The sequence below is a fragment of the Phyllobates terribilis genome, unplaced genomic scaffold, assembly GCF_046119375.1.
Source record: "Phyllobates terribilis strain yellow unplaced genomic scaffold, ASM4611937v1 Scaffold_1__5_contigs__length_1240528914, whole genome shotgun sequence".
In the NCBI taxonomy this organism is placed as follows: Eukaryota; Metazoa; Chordata; class Amphibia; order Anura; family Dendrobatidae; genus Phyllobates; species Phyllobates terribilis.
The window spans coordinates 813,601,426-813,621,299 of NW_027362761.1; the positions used below are offsets into that span (position 1 = coordinate 813,601,426).

General features: G+C 42.3%; 1 protein-coding gene across 1 annotated transcript in view; it reads right to left on the reverse strand.

The window, feature by feature from the left end:
* Positions 1-19,874, reverse strand: part of PPEF2 (protein phosphatase with EF-hand domain 2) — a 104,796-nt gene that overhangs the window by 67,370 nt on the left and 17,552 nt on the right. The window contains exons 6-9 of the mRNA XM_073655213.1: positions 19,641-19,755; positions 12,714-12,760; positions 6,467-6,633; positions 6,350-6,386 (exon numbers count right to left, since the gene is read on the reverse strand). Coding sequence (XP_073511314.1) covers positions 6,350-6,386; positions 6,467-6,633; positions 12,714-12,760; positions 19,641-19,755 — 366 coding nt within the window. The remainder of the gene's footprint in view (positions 1-6,349; positions 6,387-6,466; positions 6,634-12,713; positions 12,761-19,640; positions 19,756-19,874) is intronic.

Below are 19,874 nucleotides of genomic sequence, written 5' to 3' on the forward strand. Positions count from 1 at the left end.
CTAGCCAGTACTCCGGGAGGGTCTATCTTTGTCACCAGTAAAGACCCTGAACTACACCGTACCGTCTCCGAGTGGTTCCTGCTACCCCCATCATCCACGTCGGCTGCCCTGAGGCCATACCCCTCCCGTTGGGGGTTATACTATCACGCTGCACAATCCTACCACCGGCCTCAGTGGTCTGCCCTGCAGCAGCAGCTCCTTAGCTGTACTCAACGGGTGGCGTAGTCGTCCAACATCTACCGCTGATACAGCGCCACTTAGTCTGACTTCCTGGGCACGGACCGGATCACTGCCACGAGACTACAACCCTCAACAGATCCGGCTCCGGGTAAGCTCCCGCGTGCGCAACGCTGCGCGACACAGGCCCAGGGGCGCGTCATATACACCTACAGTATACAGTGGGTACGGAAAGTATTCACACACCTTTAAATTTTTCACTCTTTGTTTCATTGCAGCCATTTGGTAAATTCTAAAAAGTTCATTTTTTTCTCATTATAGTACACTCTGCACCCCATCTTGACTGAAAAAAAACAGCAATGTAGAAATGTTTGCAAATTTATTAAAAAACAAAAACTGAAATATCACATGGTCATAGGTATTCAGACCCTTTGCTCAGTATTGAGTAGAAGCACCCTTTTGAGCTAGTACAGCAATGATGCAACAAGTTTTTCACACCTGGATTTGGGGATCCTCTGCCCTTCTTCCTTGCAGATCCTCTCCAGTTCCGTCAGGTTGGATGGTGAACGTTGGTGAACAGCGATTTTCAGGTCTCTCCAGAGATGCTCAATTGGGTTTAGGTCAAGGCTCTGGCTGGGCCAGTCAAGAATGGTCACAGAGTTGTTCTGAAGCCACTCCTTTGTTATTTTAGCTGTGTGCTTAGGGTCATTGTCTTGTTGGAAGGTGAATCTTCGGCCAAGTCTAAGGTCCAGAGCACTCTGGAAGAGGTTGTCATCCAGGATATCTCTGTACTTGGCCGCATTCATGTTTCCTTCAATTGCAACCAGTCGTCCTGTCCCTGCAGCTGAAAAACACCCCCATAGCATGATGCTGCCACCAACATATTGCACTGTTGGGATTCTATTGGGCAGGTGATGAGCAGTGCCTGGTTTTCTCCACATATCGCTTAGAATTATCACCAAAAAGTTCTATCTTAGTCTCATCAGACCAGAGAATCTTATTTCTCATAGTCTGAGAGTCCTTCATATGTTTTTGAGCAAACTCTATGCGGACTTTCATATGTCTTGTACTGAGGAGAGGCTTCCATCGGGCCACTCTGCCATAAAGGCCTGACTGGTGGAGGGCTGCAGTGATAGTTGACTTTGTGGAACTTTCTCCCATCTCCCTGCTGCATCTCTGGAGCTCAGCCACAGTGATCTTGGGGTTCTTCTTTACCTCTCTCACCAAGACTCTTCTCCCACGATTGCTCAGTTTGGTTGGACGGCCAGGTCTAGGAAGACTTCTGGTGGTCCCAAACTTCTTCCATGTAAGGATTATGGAGGCTACTGTGCTCTTAGGAACCTTGAGTAATGCAGAAATTATTTGTAACCTTGGCCACATCTGTGCTTTGCCACAATTCTGTCTCTGAGCTCCTTGGGCAGTTCCTTTGAGCTCATGATTCTCATTTGGTCTGACATGCACTGTGAGCTGTGAGGTCTTATATAAACAGGTGTGTGCCTTTCCAAATCAAGTCCTATCAGTTTAATTAAACACAGCTGGACTCCAATGAAGGAGTAGAACCATCTCAAGGAGGATCACAAGTAAATGGACAACATGTGACTTAAATATGAGTGTCTGAGCAAAGGGTCTGAATACTTATGACCATATGATATTTCAGGTTTTTTTTTTAATAAATTTGCAAAAATTTCTACATGTCTTTTTTTTCAGTCAAGATGGGGTGCAGAGTGTACTTCAATGAGAAAAAAAATGAACTTTTTAGAATTTACCAAATGGCTGCAATGAAACAAAGAGTGAAAAATTTAAAGGGGTCTGAATACTTTCCGTACCCACTGTACATACCTGCGTCTATTTAAATTTGGTATAAAGTAGATATTAATATCAAAGATGCTTAAATCAACAGTTAGTTTTTTATAAAACTAAGTCTGATAGAAGTTAATGCATGACATCACATCTATGAGGCATACAAAATCGCGCCTGTCACTTCAAGCATTAACCACTTCGCGTCAGAGCCTGTTTTTGCCTTCGTGACCAGGCCAATTTTTTCAATTCTGACCACTGTCACTTTATGAAGTAATTACTCTGGAACGCTTCAACGGATTCCCCTGATATTTTCGATATCCCTTGCGTTTATTTGTGAAAAATTGGAAATTTTGCAAAAATGGTGAAAATTTTGCAATTTTCAAACTTTGAATTTTCATGTCCTTAAATCAGAGAGATATGTCACACAAAATAGTTAATAAATAACATTTCCCACATGTCTACTTTATATCAGCACAATTTTGGAACCAAAATTTTTTTTTGTCAGGAAGCTATAAGGGTTAAAAGTTGACCAGCGATTTCTCATTTTTCCAACAAAATTTACAAAAACATTTTTTTAGGGACCACATCTTATTTGAAGTGACTTTGAGGGGCCTTTATGACAGAAAATACCCAAAGTGACACCATTCTAAAAACTGCACTCCTCAATGTGCTCAAAACCACATTCAAGAAGTTTATTAACCCTTCAAGTGTTTCACGAGAATTTTTGGAATGTGAAAGAAAACAATGAACATTTAACTTTTTTTCACAAAAATGTTACTTTAGACCCAATTTTTTTATTTTCACAAGGGTAACAGGAAAAAATGGACTATACAATTTGTTGTGCAATTTCTCATGAGCGCGCTGATACCCCATATGTGAGGGAAAACCACTGTTTGGGCGCACTGCAGGGTTCGGAAGGGAAGGAGCGCCATTAGACTTTTTTGAATGTAAAATTTGTTTGAACAATTAGCGGATGCCATGTTGCGTTTGGAGAGCCCCTGATGTGCCTAAACAGTGGAAACCCCCCACAAGTGACACCATTTTGGAAACTAGACCCCTTGGTGAGCACCTTGCACCTCCAGGTGCTTCACAGAAGTTTATAATATTGAGCCGTAAAAATAAAATTTTCACATTTTTCCCACAAAAAATGTTTTTTTTCATCCCCTAATTTTGCATTATCATAAGGGTAAAAGGAGAAATTGCACCATGAAATTTGCTGTACAATTTCTCCTGAGTATGCCGATACCCCATATGTGGGGGAAAACCACTATTTGGGTACACTGCAGGATTCGGAAGGGAAGGAGCGCCATTTGACTTTTTGAATGTAAAATTTGTTTCAATAATTAGCGGACGCCATGTCGCATTTGGGGAGCCCCTAATGTGCCTAAACAGTGGAAACCCCCCACAAGTGACACCATTTTGGAAACTAGACCCCTTGGTGAGCACCTTGCACCCCCAGGTGCTTCACAGAAGTTTATAATATTGAGCTGTAAAAATAAAATTTTCACATTTTTTCCACAAAAAATGTTTTTCATCCCCTAATTTTGCATTATCATAAGGATAACAGGAGAAATTGCACCATGAAATTTGTTGTGCAATTACTCCTGAGTACGCCGATACCCCATATGTGGGGGAAAACCACTGCTTTGGTGCACGGCAGGGTTCGGAAGAGAAAGGAGCGCTATGTTGGTTGGGATAGGTTGCAGACACCATGTCACATTTGAAGAGTTTCTGATATGCCGAAACAGCAGAAACCCCCACAAGTGACCCCATTTTGTAAACTACACCTCTCAAGGAATTCATCTAGGGAAGTAGTGAGTATTTTTTAATTTTTAAATTTATACCATTGGGCAGTGAAGAAAACATAATTATATTTTTACCACTAAAAAATGTTTTACCCTCAGATTTTACATTTTCACACAGGGCAATGGGTAAAAATGGTGCCAAAATGTGTCACACAATTTCTTCTAAACGTGGCAATACCCCATATGTGGCTGTATCGTACCGCTTAGCCATACGGCAAGATCTGGGAGGGATGGAGCGCTATTTGACAATTGGAGAACAAATTATTGTAGAATAGGCATTTGGATTTGGGATCACAAAATTTTCTGAATTTCTTTTGGGGGGCAAGGGCCATTTCGCTTTTCCAGAGCCTTTCTGCTACCAGTAACTTGGAAGTCCCTTATATTTTTAACAGATGACGGACCTGAGTGGGGACTAGCTTTTTTTGAGGACTGAGTTGAAGCTTTTATTGGGAACATTTTGCATATTGTTTATCTGGCGCTCTAGGCTGAGCACTTACATCGGGGTTTCCATCTAAATTTCCAAGTGATGTAATTCAGATGAAACCCCTGCGGGATCCATTCACTGTAATAAGGCAGCAGAGTTACTCTGGACTCCGTCTGGCCTCTGTTTAGCGGTGTCGTTTTTTTCAGAAGTGCACAAAACTGTGGCCAACCGCACTTTTATGCACGCCTAAAAAAACTGACACCGTGGGATCACAGGCCAGACGGCATCCACAGTGGCCTATATCTGCCTCATTACAGGGAATCTTCTGCCGTGGTTTCCATCTGAATCACGTATTTCAGAGATTTACACGGAAACTCTGGTGTAAGTGCTCAGCACAGAGCGCAGGATAAATGTGAGCAGAGCCTTACTGCGATCTTTGGGAGACATAATAAACAAATCAGTAGCAGGTGAAGAATTGGTTTTATTTATTTTTTACGCCGTTCCTCGTGCGGTATAAGTGATGAGATTACTTTATTCTTCGGGTCGGTGCGATTACAGACATACCAGATTTATATCGGGTTTTTATGACTGACAGCTGTCACACACTAAAAGACGCTTTTTTAGCAAAATCTAGTTTTTGCATCGCCATATTTTGAGAGCTATAATTTTTCCATATTTCGGCCGACAGAGTCATGTGAGGGCTTGTTTTTTGCGGGACGAGTTCTCATTTTTATTGGTACCATTTTTGGGTACGTGAAATTTTTTGATCGCTTTCTATTCCGTTTTTTGGGAGGTAAAATTAACAAAATCCAACAATTCAGGAATTGTTTTTTGAGTTTTTTTTTTATGCCGTTCTGCGTGTGGTAAAAGTGATAAGGCAGCATTATTCTTCGGGTCAGTACGTTTACAGCGATACTACACTTACCATATATTTTTTTTATGTTTTGGCGCTTTTATACAATAAAACAATTTTATAGAAAAAATATTTTTTTTGCATCGCTTTATTCTGAGAGCTATAACTTTTTTATTTTTCGGTTGATGGAGCTGTATGGCGGCTTTTTTTTTGTGGAACAAGATGACATTTTCAGCGGTACCATTTTTATTTCCATTTTGCTTTTTGATCGCATTTTTTTCCACTTTTTGTTTGGCGATATGATGAAAAAGCATAGTTTTTTGCTCCGTTTTTTATTTATTTTTATTACGGTGTGCACAGAAGGAGTTAATTAGTGTGACAGTTTTATAGATCGGGTTGTTTCGGACGTGGCGATACCAGATATGTGTACTTTTTTGTTTTTGCATAAATATACGGATTTATTGGTTTAATAATTTATTATTTTTTTTTATTTATTTTGTGATTTTTTTTTAACAGTTTGAAAACATTTTTTTGACTTTTTTTTTTACATTTTTACTTAGTCCTGTATGGGACATTAATTTTTATTTTTCTAATCACTGTTCTCATGCAATGCAATAGACATGTATTGCATTGCATGAGAGCTTTGCTGACAGTTTCACACTGTCTCCTGCTAGACTTCAGCTGCAGGCTGAGTCTAACAGTACACCATACATGGCAGACCCGGAGGCAGTCATGTGACCTCCGGCTGCCATGACAACGGCAGGTCCTGTCAGACATCAGGGGGCCGTCGGAGAGGTAAGTGGACGACCCCCTCTCCTCTCACTATCTTCTATATGCCGCGATCACTATAGATCGTGGCATATAGAAGATAGCAAAGGGTTAACATCATTGGGACCTGATCCAATCAGGTCCCGATGATGTCCCCTGTCAGAGCTGTCGCTCTGCACTGCACCCGCGGCGCTTGCAGGACCCTGGGGGTCCTGAGGGCTGCGGGACCACCGACCGCTAATAAACGTCGGCGCTGCACAGAGCCCAGGCAGCGCCGACGTTTATGTACAGTGGGCGGTCGGGAAGCGGTTAAGATTTCAGCACAGGAGTACAATATTATAAACATTTTTTTACATTTTTATTGTACAACTAAAGACCTTTTATACATTTACATTTTAGTAGTGAGTCTCTTCTAAAATACTGAAACAAAGCTCGTCATTTCAGATTGTAAACTTTTGCTATAAATCCTTCGTTTTTAGATAATTGACTTGGTTCATAAGAGCGGTATTTCAGTAGACATACCTTATATTTTTTCATTACTTCCTTTGTGAATCCATATCTCAAGAAAAAAAAACATAAATTTAAATAAATGTTGAAAGTACGAACTTTATTACATTTTTATGTTTTCACAAATCTTACCTTAAATTAACCATATAGTCTTCATGATTTCCTCTGTTCAAATGAACATCCTTAGGGTAAACCAGTAAGAATGCGAAAAGGATCATCAAAATCTCGACAGATTGCTTCCCTCGGTCTACGAAGTCTCCATTAAAAATGTAAGGCTTCTCTGGTGAAGGGAGACCGTTCTGTAAGGGAATATCAGTGTGTGATCAACATTTTCACTTTTATATTTTTACAACAAGAATTGATTGATTAACCAGTTAAAGACCAGGCCGTTTAACCCTGTCCCTGACCAGGCACGTTTTCATGTTTTATTTTCAATTATGTGGTTTAAAGAGCTGTACATTTTGTTCTTGCTCTGATATTAAAATACTTCATACATCTTTTTTTCATGATATTTGGGGCATCATTTTTATGTTATTTTTTGCCAATATTGGAAAAATAAATAAAATATGTCTGGTTTTCACATTTTTTTTATGATTTTTTTTTTTTAGAACTGCAAAGGACCATTGAAATACATTTTCAAAATTTGCTCCCCTTACCATAGCAATTACTTTTATATATTGGACACATTTTTTTTTTCGATGGGAGCAAGGCTAGTAACAGAGATTTGGATTGGCAGCAGCTTTTTCTTTCTTTATATTTTTCATGACTTATTTTATTTATTTATGATTTATTTTATATATTGTGCCTCATAAACTCGAATAAATAGAAGACCTTTGATTTCAACATTCAAATACTTTTTTTTTTTTTACCAGATTTCCCCTGTAATTAGGGATGGAATATTAGCTATAGTTTAAATTCAGCTTCCTGACTACATAGTAGAGGTGACCGGGTCTTCTAGGACCTAGCAGCTCCTGCTCCTTCCCTATACCCAGCGATCACATGTCCATCGGATTCAGAGGAGGAAGCTCTGTTAGCAATTCCTATAACTGAATACACAGTGTATGTTTATTACTTCGTATACAATGATGGGGAAGGGAGATATGGTAATAAACCAACTCTGCCTTCTCTATGGGAAGTTTAGCTGTCTGACAGCCTGCAGAATAGAACTCAGATAGTCTGATCGCTTGTGCTATACATCCACGGGCTGGCTTTCACAGGAGGATCGTAATGACAGGCACATGGGTCATCAACTGCCCCCGGCTATCATGACAACTCACTGGCGCCCCGCAATCATGTCACGGGCACGTGTATATTAAATGCCGCTGTCAGGTATTTAACAGGTTAACACCCCTGGGCAGAGCCCTGCTCCACCTGCGGCTGTTAAAAGCACGTGATAGCTGATTAAATGAGCCACTATTTGCAGGGAAAGATGCGGGCTCGGCATGGGAGCCCGCATCAGAGACAGGGACACGACGTATGACATACATGTACATCACATGTCATGAAGCAGTTTAGGAAAAGAATGGACCATATAAAAAAAATTACACTACTGCACTTTTAGGCTGATGTGGAAAAATGCTGCAAAGTAAAAATGCTTTAAAAAATAGAAGTCTTAATAGTTTATTTTTTTCAATTAACAAAATCCAAAGTGAATGAACCAAAGAGAAAAAAATATATCAGTATTTGGTGTGATCATGTTTTGTCTTTAAAACCGCAATAATTCTTCTAGATATAATTGCACAAAGTTAAAGATTTCACAGGATTATAGTCAGATGTATAAGTAACCAATTATGCCATAAAGGTGATTAATGCTCATCATTTTTATATGTAGGTTGAAATACAGCCATTAACTGAAACAAAAAAAAGCTATGTAGAAGGATTAAAACTGGGTGAGAAAAAAACAAACTGTCAAATTCTGCTACACAGGTGAGGTTGTGGAAAATAGATACATGTCATACGTCATACATCATGGCAAGACTTTACCTTCAAAACAGCATCAGTTCTTCTAGGTACACTTGTACACAGTTTTTGAAGGAACTCGAAAGAGAGGTTGTTCCACTCATCTTAGAGAACCGATCACAGATCTTCTGTGGATGTAAGCTTGTGTAAATCCTTCTGTCTCTTCATGTAATCCATGGTAGACTCTATTGAGATCAGGGCTCTGTGGGGTTATATCCTCATTGTCAGGACTACTTGTTCTTCTTTAAGCTAAAGATAGTTCTTAATGACATCCACTGAATATATGGGGTCATTGTCATGCTGCAGAATAAATTTGGAGCCAACCAGATGCTTTTGTGATGATATTGTATGATGGATATGGCCTGTATTTCTCAACATTGAGGATGCCATTAATCTTGTCCAAATCTCCAACTCCATTTGCTGAAATGCCGCCTCAAATTTCCAAGGAACCTCCACTTTGCTGCATTGTTGCCTGATACTCATTATTTTACTACTTTCCAACCCTTTGGCAAACAAACTGCCTTCTGTTACAGTCTGTTACAGACAAATATTTTTACAATTTCAACTCATCTCTCCAGATCACCTGCTGCCATTTTTCTGCACCCTAGATCATATGCTTTCATGCATAGCTCAGTCACTTGGCCTTGTTTCAATGTCATGGTATGGCTTTTTGTCTGCAATATTTCAATGAAGACCACTTCTGGTTACACTTCTCAGAACAATAGATGGGTGTAGCTAGGTCCCACTAGTTGTTGCCAGTTCTAAACTGATGGCAATGCTGGATATTTTGTGATTTCAAACGGAAGTAAGCATGAATAATCTTTCATCTGCTGAACTAAGTTTTCTTAGCTGATCAAAGTGTCCACAGTCCTCAACAATGCCCATTTCTTCACGCTTCTTCAAAAGAGCTTGAAGAGCACATATTGAAAATGGTCTGCTTTTTAACCCCTTTACGACCTTGGAAGTATGAGTACGTTTAAGGTCGTATCCCTGCACTCCATGCGGGCTGCGGCGCTGAGCCCGCATGTTTTCGGGCACATAACAGCTGATCTGTACAGCTGACATGTACCCCTAACAGCCACCTGGGTCTGCAGGAGAACCCTGCGGTTGTCATTGCCGGGATGCTATGAGCGCCGCCCAGCGGTCGATGCTAATAGCAAGTGAGCATTTCTGCTACACGCAGCAGGGCTGTAGCCCTGCTGTGTGTTGCACAAGCGATCAGATGATCGCAGCTTATAGTCTCACATGGAGACTATTGAAGCTAGTGAAAAGTAAAAAAAAAAGTTTTTAAAAATATAAAAGAAATAAAAAAATATAAAAGTTCAAATCACCCCCCTTTTGCCCCATTCAAAATAAAATAATAAAAAAAATCACATATACACATATTTGGTATCGCAGCGTTCAGAATCACCTGATTTATCAATATAGAAAAAGAATTAACCTGATTGGTAAATGACGTAACGAGAAAAAAATCAAAACACCAGAATTATTTTGGTCGCCGCAACATTGCAATAAAATGCAATAACAGGCGACCAAAAGATCGTACGTAACCCAAAATGGTATCAATAAAAATGTCAGCTCGGCCTCAGATCCCAAAAACTGGAGATGCTACGGGTCTCGGAAGATGGCAACTTTCTTTTTTTCTTGCAAACTTTGGATTTTTTTTTCACCACTTTAAAAAAAAAGAACCTATACATGTTTGGTATCTACGAACTGGAGAATAATAATGGCAGGTCAGTTTCACCATATAGTGAACGTAGTAAAACAAAAAAACAATTGTAAAATTGCACTTTTTTTGCAATTTCACCAGACTTTGAATTTTGTCCCCATTTACCAGTATACTATATGATAAAACCAATGGTGTTGTTCAAAAGTACAACTCATCCTGCAAAAAACAAGTCTCACACAGCCATATTGATGGAAAAATAAAAAAGTCATGGCTCTGGGAAGAAGGGGAGCAAAAAAATTAAAATGCAAAAATGAAAAACCCTTAGGTGGTATAGTGCAGTGGTCCCCAACCTTTTTTGCGCCAGGGACCGGCTTGAAGCAAGATCATTTTTCCATGGCCCAGCAAGGAGGGGGTGGGGTGGGCGGGGCTTTGGTCATATGGGGGCGGGGTAATGGAGGGATTTGGAGTTTAGTGCATACTTATCATATAGTGTAGACCAGGTCCCCGCCAGGAGCTATGCCAGGAGCCCCACATAATGTGCTGTGCCAGGAGCCGCATCACTGAGGCCCCATCACGCCCTGCAGCAGGACAGGGCAGCTGTCCTGACAGCTGCTGTTCAGCTGCATTTACTTCATCCCAGGGGCGGACACAGACTGTAGTGGGCCCCTGTGCAAGAAATTTTTGGGGGCCCCCCCCGCCCTTCATAAGGCAACAAAGTTATGTAAACATAACCCCCCCATGTGCATCTCTCACCCCCCCATGTGCAGCTCACCCCCGTGCATCTCTCATCCCCCTCCGTGCATCTCTCATCCCCCTCCGTGCATCTCTCATCCACCCCCCGTGCATCTCTCATCCCCTCCGTGCATCTCTCATCCCCCCCGTGCATCTCTCACCCCCCCGTGCATCTCTCATCCACCCCCCGTGCATCTCTCATCCCCCCCGTGCATCTCTCACCCCCCCGTGCATCTCTCATCCACCCCCCGTGCATCTCTCATCCCCCCGTGCATCTCTCACCCCCCCGTGCATCTCTCACCCCCCCGTGCATCTCTCATCTCTCCCCTCCCTCCCATGTGCATCTCTCATCTCTCCCCTCCCCCCATGTGCATCTCTCATCTCTCCCCTCCCCCCATGTGCATCTCTCATCTCACCCCTCCCCCCATGTGGATCTCTCATCTCTCCCCTCCCCCATGTGCATCTCTCATCTCTCCCCTCCCCCCCATGTGGATCTCTCATCTCTCCCCTCCCCCATGTGCATCTCTCATCTCTCCCCTCCCCCCCATGTGGATCTCTCATCTCTCCCCTCCCCCATGTGCATCTCTCATCTCTCCCCTCCCCCCATGTGCATCTCCCATTCCCCCCACTCCTAGTTAATTGTATTTAAAAAAAAATAAAACTTGTTATACTTACCCCCATGCGATCCCTGCAGAATCCTGGCGCTCGTCCAAATCGCTGACACCAGGTTCTCCTGACTTCCGGCCATGTGACGGCGCCGTCACATGACCGGAAGTCAGGGGAATCATGAAGGTGCTGCCGCAGCAGCGCAGCTCTAAGATGTCCCGGACCCGGCGCTTAGCATGCGGCCGGGGGCCCCATGAGGAGAGAGACGCACAAGAGGGGGGGCTCCGAGGGGGCTCCTACCGGCCGGGCCCCATACTGGAGTCAGGGCAGTCATGCCCTGATGGCGGCCCTGCTGGAGGCTGGAGGGGCCCCCTCTCCCCGCGGACCGGCTGAAAAACCCCAACGGCCCGGTCCTGGTCCGCGGACCGGCGGTTGGGGACCTCTGGTATAGTGGTTAAATGTTTGCTTGGGAAAGGCTTTACTGATGTAGTATAACTACCTTGTGTCTTGTTGCAGTTCTCATTTTTGCCATGGTGTATGATCTATGACATGAAACTTTCTTCCACACACAAAGTCAAAGATTTTGTAGGATTATAGTTTGATGTATGAGTAGCTAATATATCAAACATAATAATGATCATCATTTTCGTATGACGGTTGAAACATAGTCATTAGCTAAACAAAAGCAGCTGTGTAGGAGGCTTAAAACTGGATGAGGAACAGCCAAACTCTGCTACAAAAGTGAGGTTATAGAAGACGGTTCCAAAAGAGAGAAAGGTACTGAGAGATACAGATAGCAAATATTGGGGAGAAATTGACAGCTATATACAGTAGATTGACAGCTAATTTGTAAATTCAGCTAGTGGGCCTATTATGGGATTCAGACTACAAATAATGTAAGTAAATGAGAACAATGGCATATTTATCGTGGGTACCGTGGTACCAGCTACACATGGCTACATGCCACTAAACAAAAGATTAGTATAATAAATAGTACATGGCAGGTGGAAGCCCTGTTGCAAACTTCGAAACGAGTACCTGGGATTTCCAACTGTGCCTTTATACCAAGTTTCATAGATTACAAAAACTGTAATGTTTTCTCATATTAAGTATCTGACTATCATGCTTCAATAATTTCCATGGGGCTCTGGAACCTGGGCTCTACAGAGCCCAGTTTTGAATGGAAGTACGTATGCTCATCCACCATTCCTTTCATTGTTTATGGGATTGCAGAAAATAGCTGAGCATTGTGCTTGGCTGCAATTGACTGCCCCATGGTCAGCAAATGAAGTTGATCCCCCAGCAATCATTAAATTATCACCTATCATATGGATAGAGTAACCCTTTAATGACTATGAAAACATGATGGTTCTGTTGATAACACAGAGTTAAGAAACTGTTTTTACCGCACACCTTGTAAAATATCAGAAACAAATCATCCAATCTGCCATGCAGGTCTCCTTGATAAAAGAGAAGATACAGGTTAATATAAAGAGTTCTACATATATCTGAACTGACTGCCCTAGTTTACCTGACCTACATATGACATTTACATTCTACTTATATATGCACAGACTGCAACTCTGGTACCTGAGTCCCAGAAATTCTCCCACTTTGGATAGTATGTAATAGTACAAGAGTAAAAGGCAACAAAGTAGTAGTAATGAGGGATATGTTAGAGGATATGGAAAATAGAAGCAGGGTCACATTTAAAGAGAACCTGTCAGCGCGATTTTGTAATGTACAGTAAAGAAATGTCTGTAATGGTGCTGCAATACTGATTATATTGATACCTTTGATGAAGAAATCCACTTTGTGGTTCTTCTTTAAATGGAACCTGTCAGCAGGATTTTGCTAAGTAAATTCCAGGCAATGTCATGTTGGGGCTGCTGCACTGATTAATATGATACCTGAGGTGAAGAAATCTGTCTTGTGGTTCTTGTGTAATCAGTGTTTGCAGTTTTGAGTTAATGATATGCCCGTGTTCCGGGATGGGACTGTAGGCCGGGTCTTATCCTGGTGCTCTAGGACTAATCAGCAACAAAAGACCTGTCCACAGGCCGCCCCGAAACACAAGTAAGTTCCTCATCATAGAGACAGACAGAGACAGGTTCGCTTTAATCATCATTTGAAGTTTTCTGCTAATTAGATTTCAGTGCACAGGGGCCGGATTGTAATGTAGGTATTCTCCTTACTGTTTGTAATTCCTCAGACCTTCCTCCTGTCGACCTTTGAATGACAGGACACTGCTGAGATTTCAAATAGTGAAGGCAGCTCTATCAAAGATCAGAGGCAACGGGGGCGGCTTGAGAATCACAGGCAGGAAGAAGACCCAGTGCACAGTCCCGCCCTTGTGCACCCAAATCTAATTAGCAGAAAACTGCAAAGCGGATTTCTTCACCAAAGGTATCAATATAATTAGTATTAAACCGCCATTACAGCCATGTCTTTACTTAAAGGGGTATTCCCATCTCCAAGATCCTATTCCAATATGTAATAGGTTTAATAATGATATTAGCAAATACCTACAGTTAGAAATGTAGTATAGTTCTTCTGATTCGCTATGTCTATTTCCTCATGTGGAGGCATTGCAGGTCCTTAGGTATCCATCGTTACGACCACTGATATAGTGACACCTAGTTGCTTGTAGTTATAACCATGGATACCTAAGGTCCTGCAATGTCCTGCACATGAGGAAAGAGACATAGCGAATCAGAAAAACTATACTACATACAGTACAGACCAAAAGTTTGGACACACCTTCTCATTTAAAGATTTTTCTGTATTTTCATGACTATGAAAATTGTACATTCACACTGAAGGCATCAAAACTATGAATTAACACATGTGGAATTATATACTTGACAAAAAAGTGTGAAACAACTGAAAATATGTCTTATATTCTAGGTTCTTCAAAGTAGCCACCTTTTGCTTTGATGACTGTGTGGCGCCCCTGAGGGTTCGACCGCCACAGGGATGCTGCACTTCTCTAATGGAGTGTGGTGTTCCTCCTCTGAAGTAAGAACAGTGCGATGGTCAGGACCCTACCTCCACATCCAACACCACACTTCTCCCGCCAGAGGGGGCTAGTAGGCACTAGGTGCTGCCCATGCTGGCAATCGGGAGACTGGGGAACCAATTAGTGGGTGAGGGTGGAGGATTCACATTCTAGTGACACTTTAAATTCCATATTTAATCCACAGCCATTTTGGTTCTTGGTTCTTCGACTGTGTCTCTGACTGTTCTTGGAACGTGGCCTTCCTCCCTGAGCGTGGATCCTGTGTGGACCTGCAGAGGACGGAGACACAGCCCTCATACCCCGGCCTTGGGTCGAGGGGCAGGCTGCAGACAATGTATGTCTCAGCCCGGTCAAGGACCATGACCAAGAAGGCCCGGAGCTTAGGAGTGTAGCTCCACCGCAAATGGATCCCAGGGAGGATGCAGACGGAGCGGTATACGCCACCTGTCCTCGCCAACCTGATTTATTCAGAGGGATTCCGGCTGCAAGAGGGGTACCGGCCCCCGACACCTGACCTTGCTACTCTACGTCCTGGTCAGGGAAGTCCGGTAGGCCCTGAGGATCCCACCGGGTATCGGAAGGAGCGGAGCTGCCACCCGTACCCTTTTTCTGAGAGAAGTTCAGAGGGAGACCCGGGCTATCTACACGCACACAGACAGGAAAGGATCTGGTCTGAAGTCTAGGAGCACTCTGATGCGGGGTCCTGATTGAACACTGGACTTACTCGGAGGTTGTCGGACCCCACCCCCCGTCTCTGGTGACCGCAGAACTCCGCGAGGATCAGGGAGACTCCTTCCTACTGCCATCTCCATCGTGAGTAAAAACCCTGGAAGTTAACCCCTATGGCCTCCGGACTCTTTATTCTGCAATACACCGCACTACGCAGCACCAGACCTCCTAGACTACAACCCCCTTCCTCCTGTCCCTCTGCCCTGAGGCCCTGCTCCGCCTGTGGGGAGTAGTAACAACCATGGCTGCGATAACACCATGCCTCAGCGGACTGCAGCAGCGCTGGTGGCCTTCACCAGGTGCCACAGGTGGCGTAGTCGAGATCAGCCACTCAACCCGGATAAGCCCATACCATCCTTTTTCTAGTGCGACGGCCCTGGGCACGGAGCGGGTGCGGGCCACGGCTGCACCCCATCTACCACACAGGACCCGGCTCCGAGTCCCCATCTCCCAGGATAGGGCTTTTGAGCGTCACACAACTGCTTTGCACACTCTTGGTATTCTCTTGATGAGCTTCAAGAGGTAGTCACCGGAAATGGTCTTCCAACAATCTTGAAGGAGTTCCCAGAGATGCTTAGCACTTGTTGGCCCTTTTGCCTTCACTTTGCGGTCCGGCTCACCCCAAACTATCTCGATTGGGTTCAGGTCTGGTGACTGTGGAGGCCAGGTCATCTGGCGTAGCACCCCATCACTCTCCTTCTTGGTCAAATAGCCCTTACACAGCCTGGAGGTGTGTTTGGGGTCATTGTCCTGTTGAAAAATAAATGATATTCCAACTAAACGCAAACTGGATGGAATAGCATGCCGCTGCAAGATGCTGTGGTAGCCATGGTGGTTCAGTATGCCTTCAATTTTGAATAAATCCCCAACAGTGTCACCAGCAAAGCACCCCCACACCATCACACCTCCTCCTCCATGCTTCACGGTGGGAGCCAGGCATGTAGAGTCCATCCGTTCACCTTTTCTGCGTCGCACAAAGACACGGTGGTTGGAACCAAAGATCTCAAATTTGGACTCATCAGACCAAAGCACAGATTTCCACTGGTCTAATGTCCATTCCTTGTGTTCTTTAGCCCAAACAAGTCTCTTCTGCTTGTTGCCTGTCCTTAGCAGTGGTTTCCTAGCAGCTATTTTACCATGAAGGCCTGCTGCACAAAGTCTCCTCTTAACAGTTGTTGTAGAGATGTGTCTGCTGCTAGAACTCTGTGTGGCATAGACCTGGTCTCTAATCTGAGCTGCTGTTAACCTGCGGTTTCTGAGGCTGGTGACTCGGATAAACTTATCCTCAGAAGCAGAGATGACTCTTGGTCTTCCTTTCCTGGGGCGGTCCTCATGTGAGCCAGTTTCTTTGTAGCGCTTGATGGTTTTTGCAACTGCACTTGGGGACACTTTCAAAGTTTTCCCAATTTTTCAGACTGACTGACCTTCATTTCTTAAAGTAATGATGGCCACTCGTTTTTCTTTACTTAGCTGCTTTTTTCTTGATATAATACAAATTCTAACAGTCTATTCAGTAGGACTATCAGCTGTGTATCCACTAGACTTCTGCACAACACAACTGGTGGTCCCAACCCCATTTATAAGGCAAGAAATCTCACTTATTAAACCTGATAGGGCACACCTGTGAAGTGAAAACCATTTCCGGTGACTACCTCTTGAAGCTCATCAAGAGAATGCCAAGAGTGTGCAAAGCAGTCATCAAAGCAAAAGGTGGCTACTTTGAAGAACCTAGAATATAAGACATATTTTCAGTTGTTTCACACTTTTTTGTTAAGTATATAATTCCACATGTGTTAATTCATAGTTTTGATGCCTTCAGTGTGAATGTACAATTTTCATAGTCATGAAAATACAGAAAAATCTATAAATGAGAAGGTGTGTACAAACTTTTGGTCTGTATTGTATGTAATTGGGAGTATTTGGTAATATTATTATTATTACACCTACTACATATTGGGGTAAGATCTTGGAGATGGGAATACCCCTTTAACTTTACAAAATCGTGCTGACAGGTTCTATTTAAACGAAAATTTTCATGTATATCATTTTAGTAGAATCCTATAAATGTAAGCATGTAGAATAGAAAAAAATAATATTCTTCCATTTTATGTTTAGTTTTAAATGCTGTATATTTTTTAAAAATGTCCCTGGGGTGGCCACATTGGAAATACCAGTTTTGGCAATTGTAGACAACCGAGGAGGGGGTGCGCTTTTGTGGCCGATGCTACTATGAAAGGGAGATATTTTACGGAGAAAAGTCATAGGGCAATCCACTCTCAAGTACGTGATGCTTAGCCTTAGCCTTCAGTAATTATGGAAAATATCAATGTGCATAATGTTACTATCATGCCTTATCTAGGCCTGTAACAATATAATAGAATTGTCACTAACCTGCCTATCTAAACGTTGCAAACCCTGCATCGGTCTACATGGAAAAATTTACATTGTCAGCCTATTGTGTCTGCTCTAATGGTCAAAGGATATTCATTGTAGTGGCAATAGTATTTCAATAATAGTGGTAATGTACATCAATATGAAAACTCAGAATGCTGACATAGTACAACTGTTTTATACAAATGCACAACGAATAACAATGAGTGTTGTATGTAAAAGTGTTATTATAACTTTAACATAAACTTCAAAAGGCTAGCATTACAGAGTTAAAACTGCAGGGCTGTGTGGAGTCGGTAAGCCAAACCACCGAAAGCAGAAAAAATTAATGTATGTTATAATAAAACCTGATTTAAAGATAATATGTTGACAGATTTCACAATACAAACTGCATACAATATTAAATAAATCTCTTAAACCTGTTGAGGCTGATGTATTTACTTTGAGGTTTGATTTCAGAATAGCTGGATAATCATTAAACTCAGTCTCCATCAACAGTGCTACTTATACATTTGTGAACCCATCAGAATTTTCCATATTTCTGCATAAATTTTGGATCTTTTTTGCTGCAAGAGGGAAATGGTGGCTTGACATGGTTGTTGGAACGATGAATTCTGAATTAGACCAGCAAATTATAAAGGAAAATTTCATGACTTCTGTCCATGAGTTGAACATCAAGAGAATGTGGTTCTTGCAGAAAGGCACACAAGTCATCATACAAAAGAATGGCTGAAGATTAGAAGTATAAGGCTATGTGCCCACGATGCGGATTTGGTGCGTTTTTTTGTGTGTTTTTTTTCCGTGCGGAAATGCACCAGAAACGCATTGCACATCTTATCCCATGACTTCCTATGACATTTTGCAAGTTCTGTGCACATGGTCAGGATTTTTTCTGAACGGATTTTAGGTGCAGAAAAAAACGCAGCATGTCCATCCTTTGTGCGTTTCCCCATGCGGATTTGCCTATACAATGCATTTGAAAAACGCATGGCAAATCTGCAAGTAAAAACGCATCAAAAACGGGTGTAAAGCATGCCAAGGACATGCAGAAATGCTCCGGAAAATTTCTGCTTCATTTCTGCATCGTGGGCACATAGCCTAAAGGTTATGTTTTGGAATGGTCAAGTCATAGTCCTGACCTTAATCCTAAAGAAATGTTGTGGAAATACCCAAAGTGATCAGTTCATGGGAGAAAACCCATCATAACAGAGTTGTAGCTGTTTTGTAGGGAGAAATGGGCTAAAATTCCTCCAAGCTGATGTACAGGACTAATCAACAGAAATGATAAGATGTAGTTATTGCTGCACAGGGGGGTCACACCAGAGACTGAAAGCAAAGGTTCACATACTTTTGCCACTCACAGATGTGATATTGGATCATTCTCTTTATCTATTTTTAGAACTTGTGTGAAAACTAACATAGTTTTAGGTCAAATTTACGCAGAAATGTGGAAATTCTAAAGAGTTAAGAAACTTTCAAGCACCACTATACCTAACATAATTGACTCCTCAGTGTCCCTCCTCCCTGCTCCTGAACATTACCCCAACTAGCCTGTTTTATAAGCATAAGCTCTTCAGTATTCTCCCTCTCCCATGCTGCTATAAGCTTATACTGCTGAGCACAAACAGCTGCCTTCAATCAGACTGTGTAGGCACAGATAGGGCTTTGCTGAATAAACTAGGAATCAGGCTCTTTCACTCTCCAGCTGGTCTTAAAAGGACTGCATAGCTATGACATTCATTTTCAAAGTAAGTACACAAGCCTCGTCAGTTCTAAGACCTCTATATAATGATCTTCGCAGTTTATATTATGAAATCTAGTATTAGATTTTCTTTAAACAAGATGACATTTTCTGATTATTCCATTTAAACCTTCAATGGTTATTACCATCTTAGTCACAATATATGCCATAAAAGATGTGGGTCCTACCTCTGAGACAAATCTCTAGGTTCCCAGAGATTGGACCCACATCTTTCAGACATTTATGGCAAATTCTGGGGGTATTGCACTGTATTTAGTGATGAAGATGAGAGGACTGTATGTATCAGGCACTGCCCTGACATTTAATTATTCAGGCTTGAGTACAGGCACTGTAGACATAGGCAATCATGTGGCGGTGTATGATTAGTAATGAGATAATGGGTCAGTTCTTGTGACAAGTAATATTTAATTTAGTCATGACAATACACAAAAACTCTTACCACATATAGTGATTTCCTTGCTGTAACTGCTTGTTACTCGCTTTATGTTTGGTAACAGTTTGAGACGTTTCCTTGTTTCATGTAAGAGATGCAATACATAACGTGCATGGAGCTGCTACTAGGAAGAACAGTGAGAGAGAATAAAAAACCTCCTGGAAGCATACATCTCTAGCTCTATATGTATGCTATTTCATATAAGCCTTAAAGGAACGCTAAGCCTAGGCTGAGCCCGCT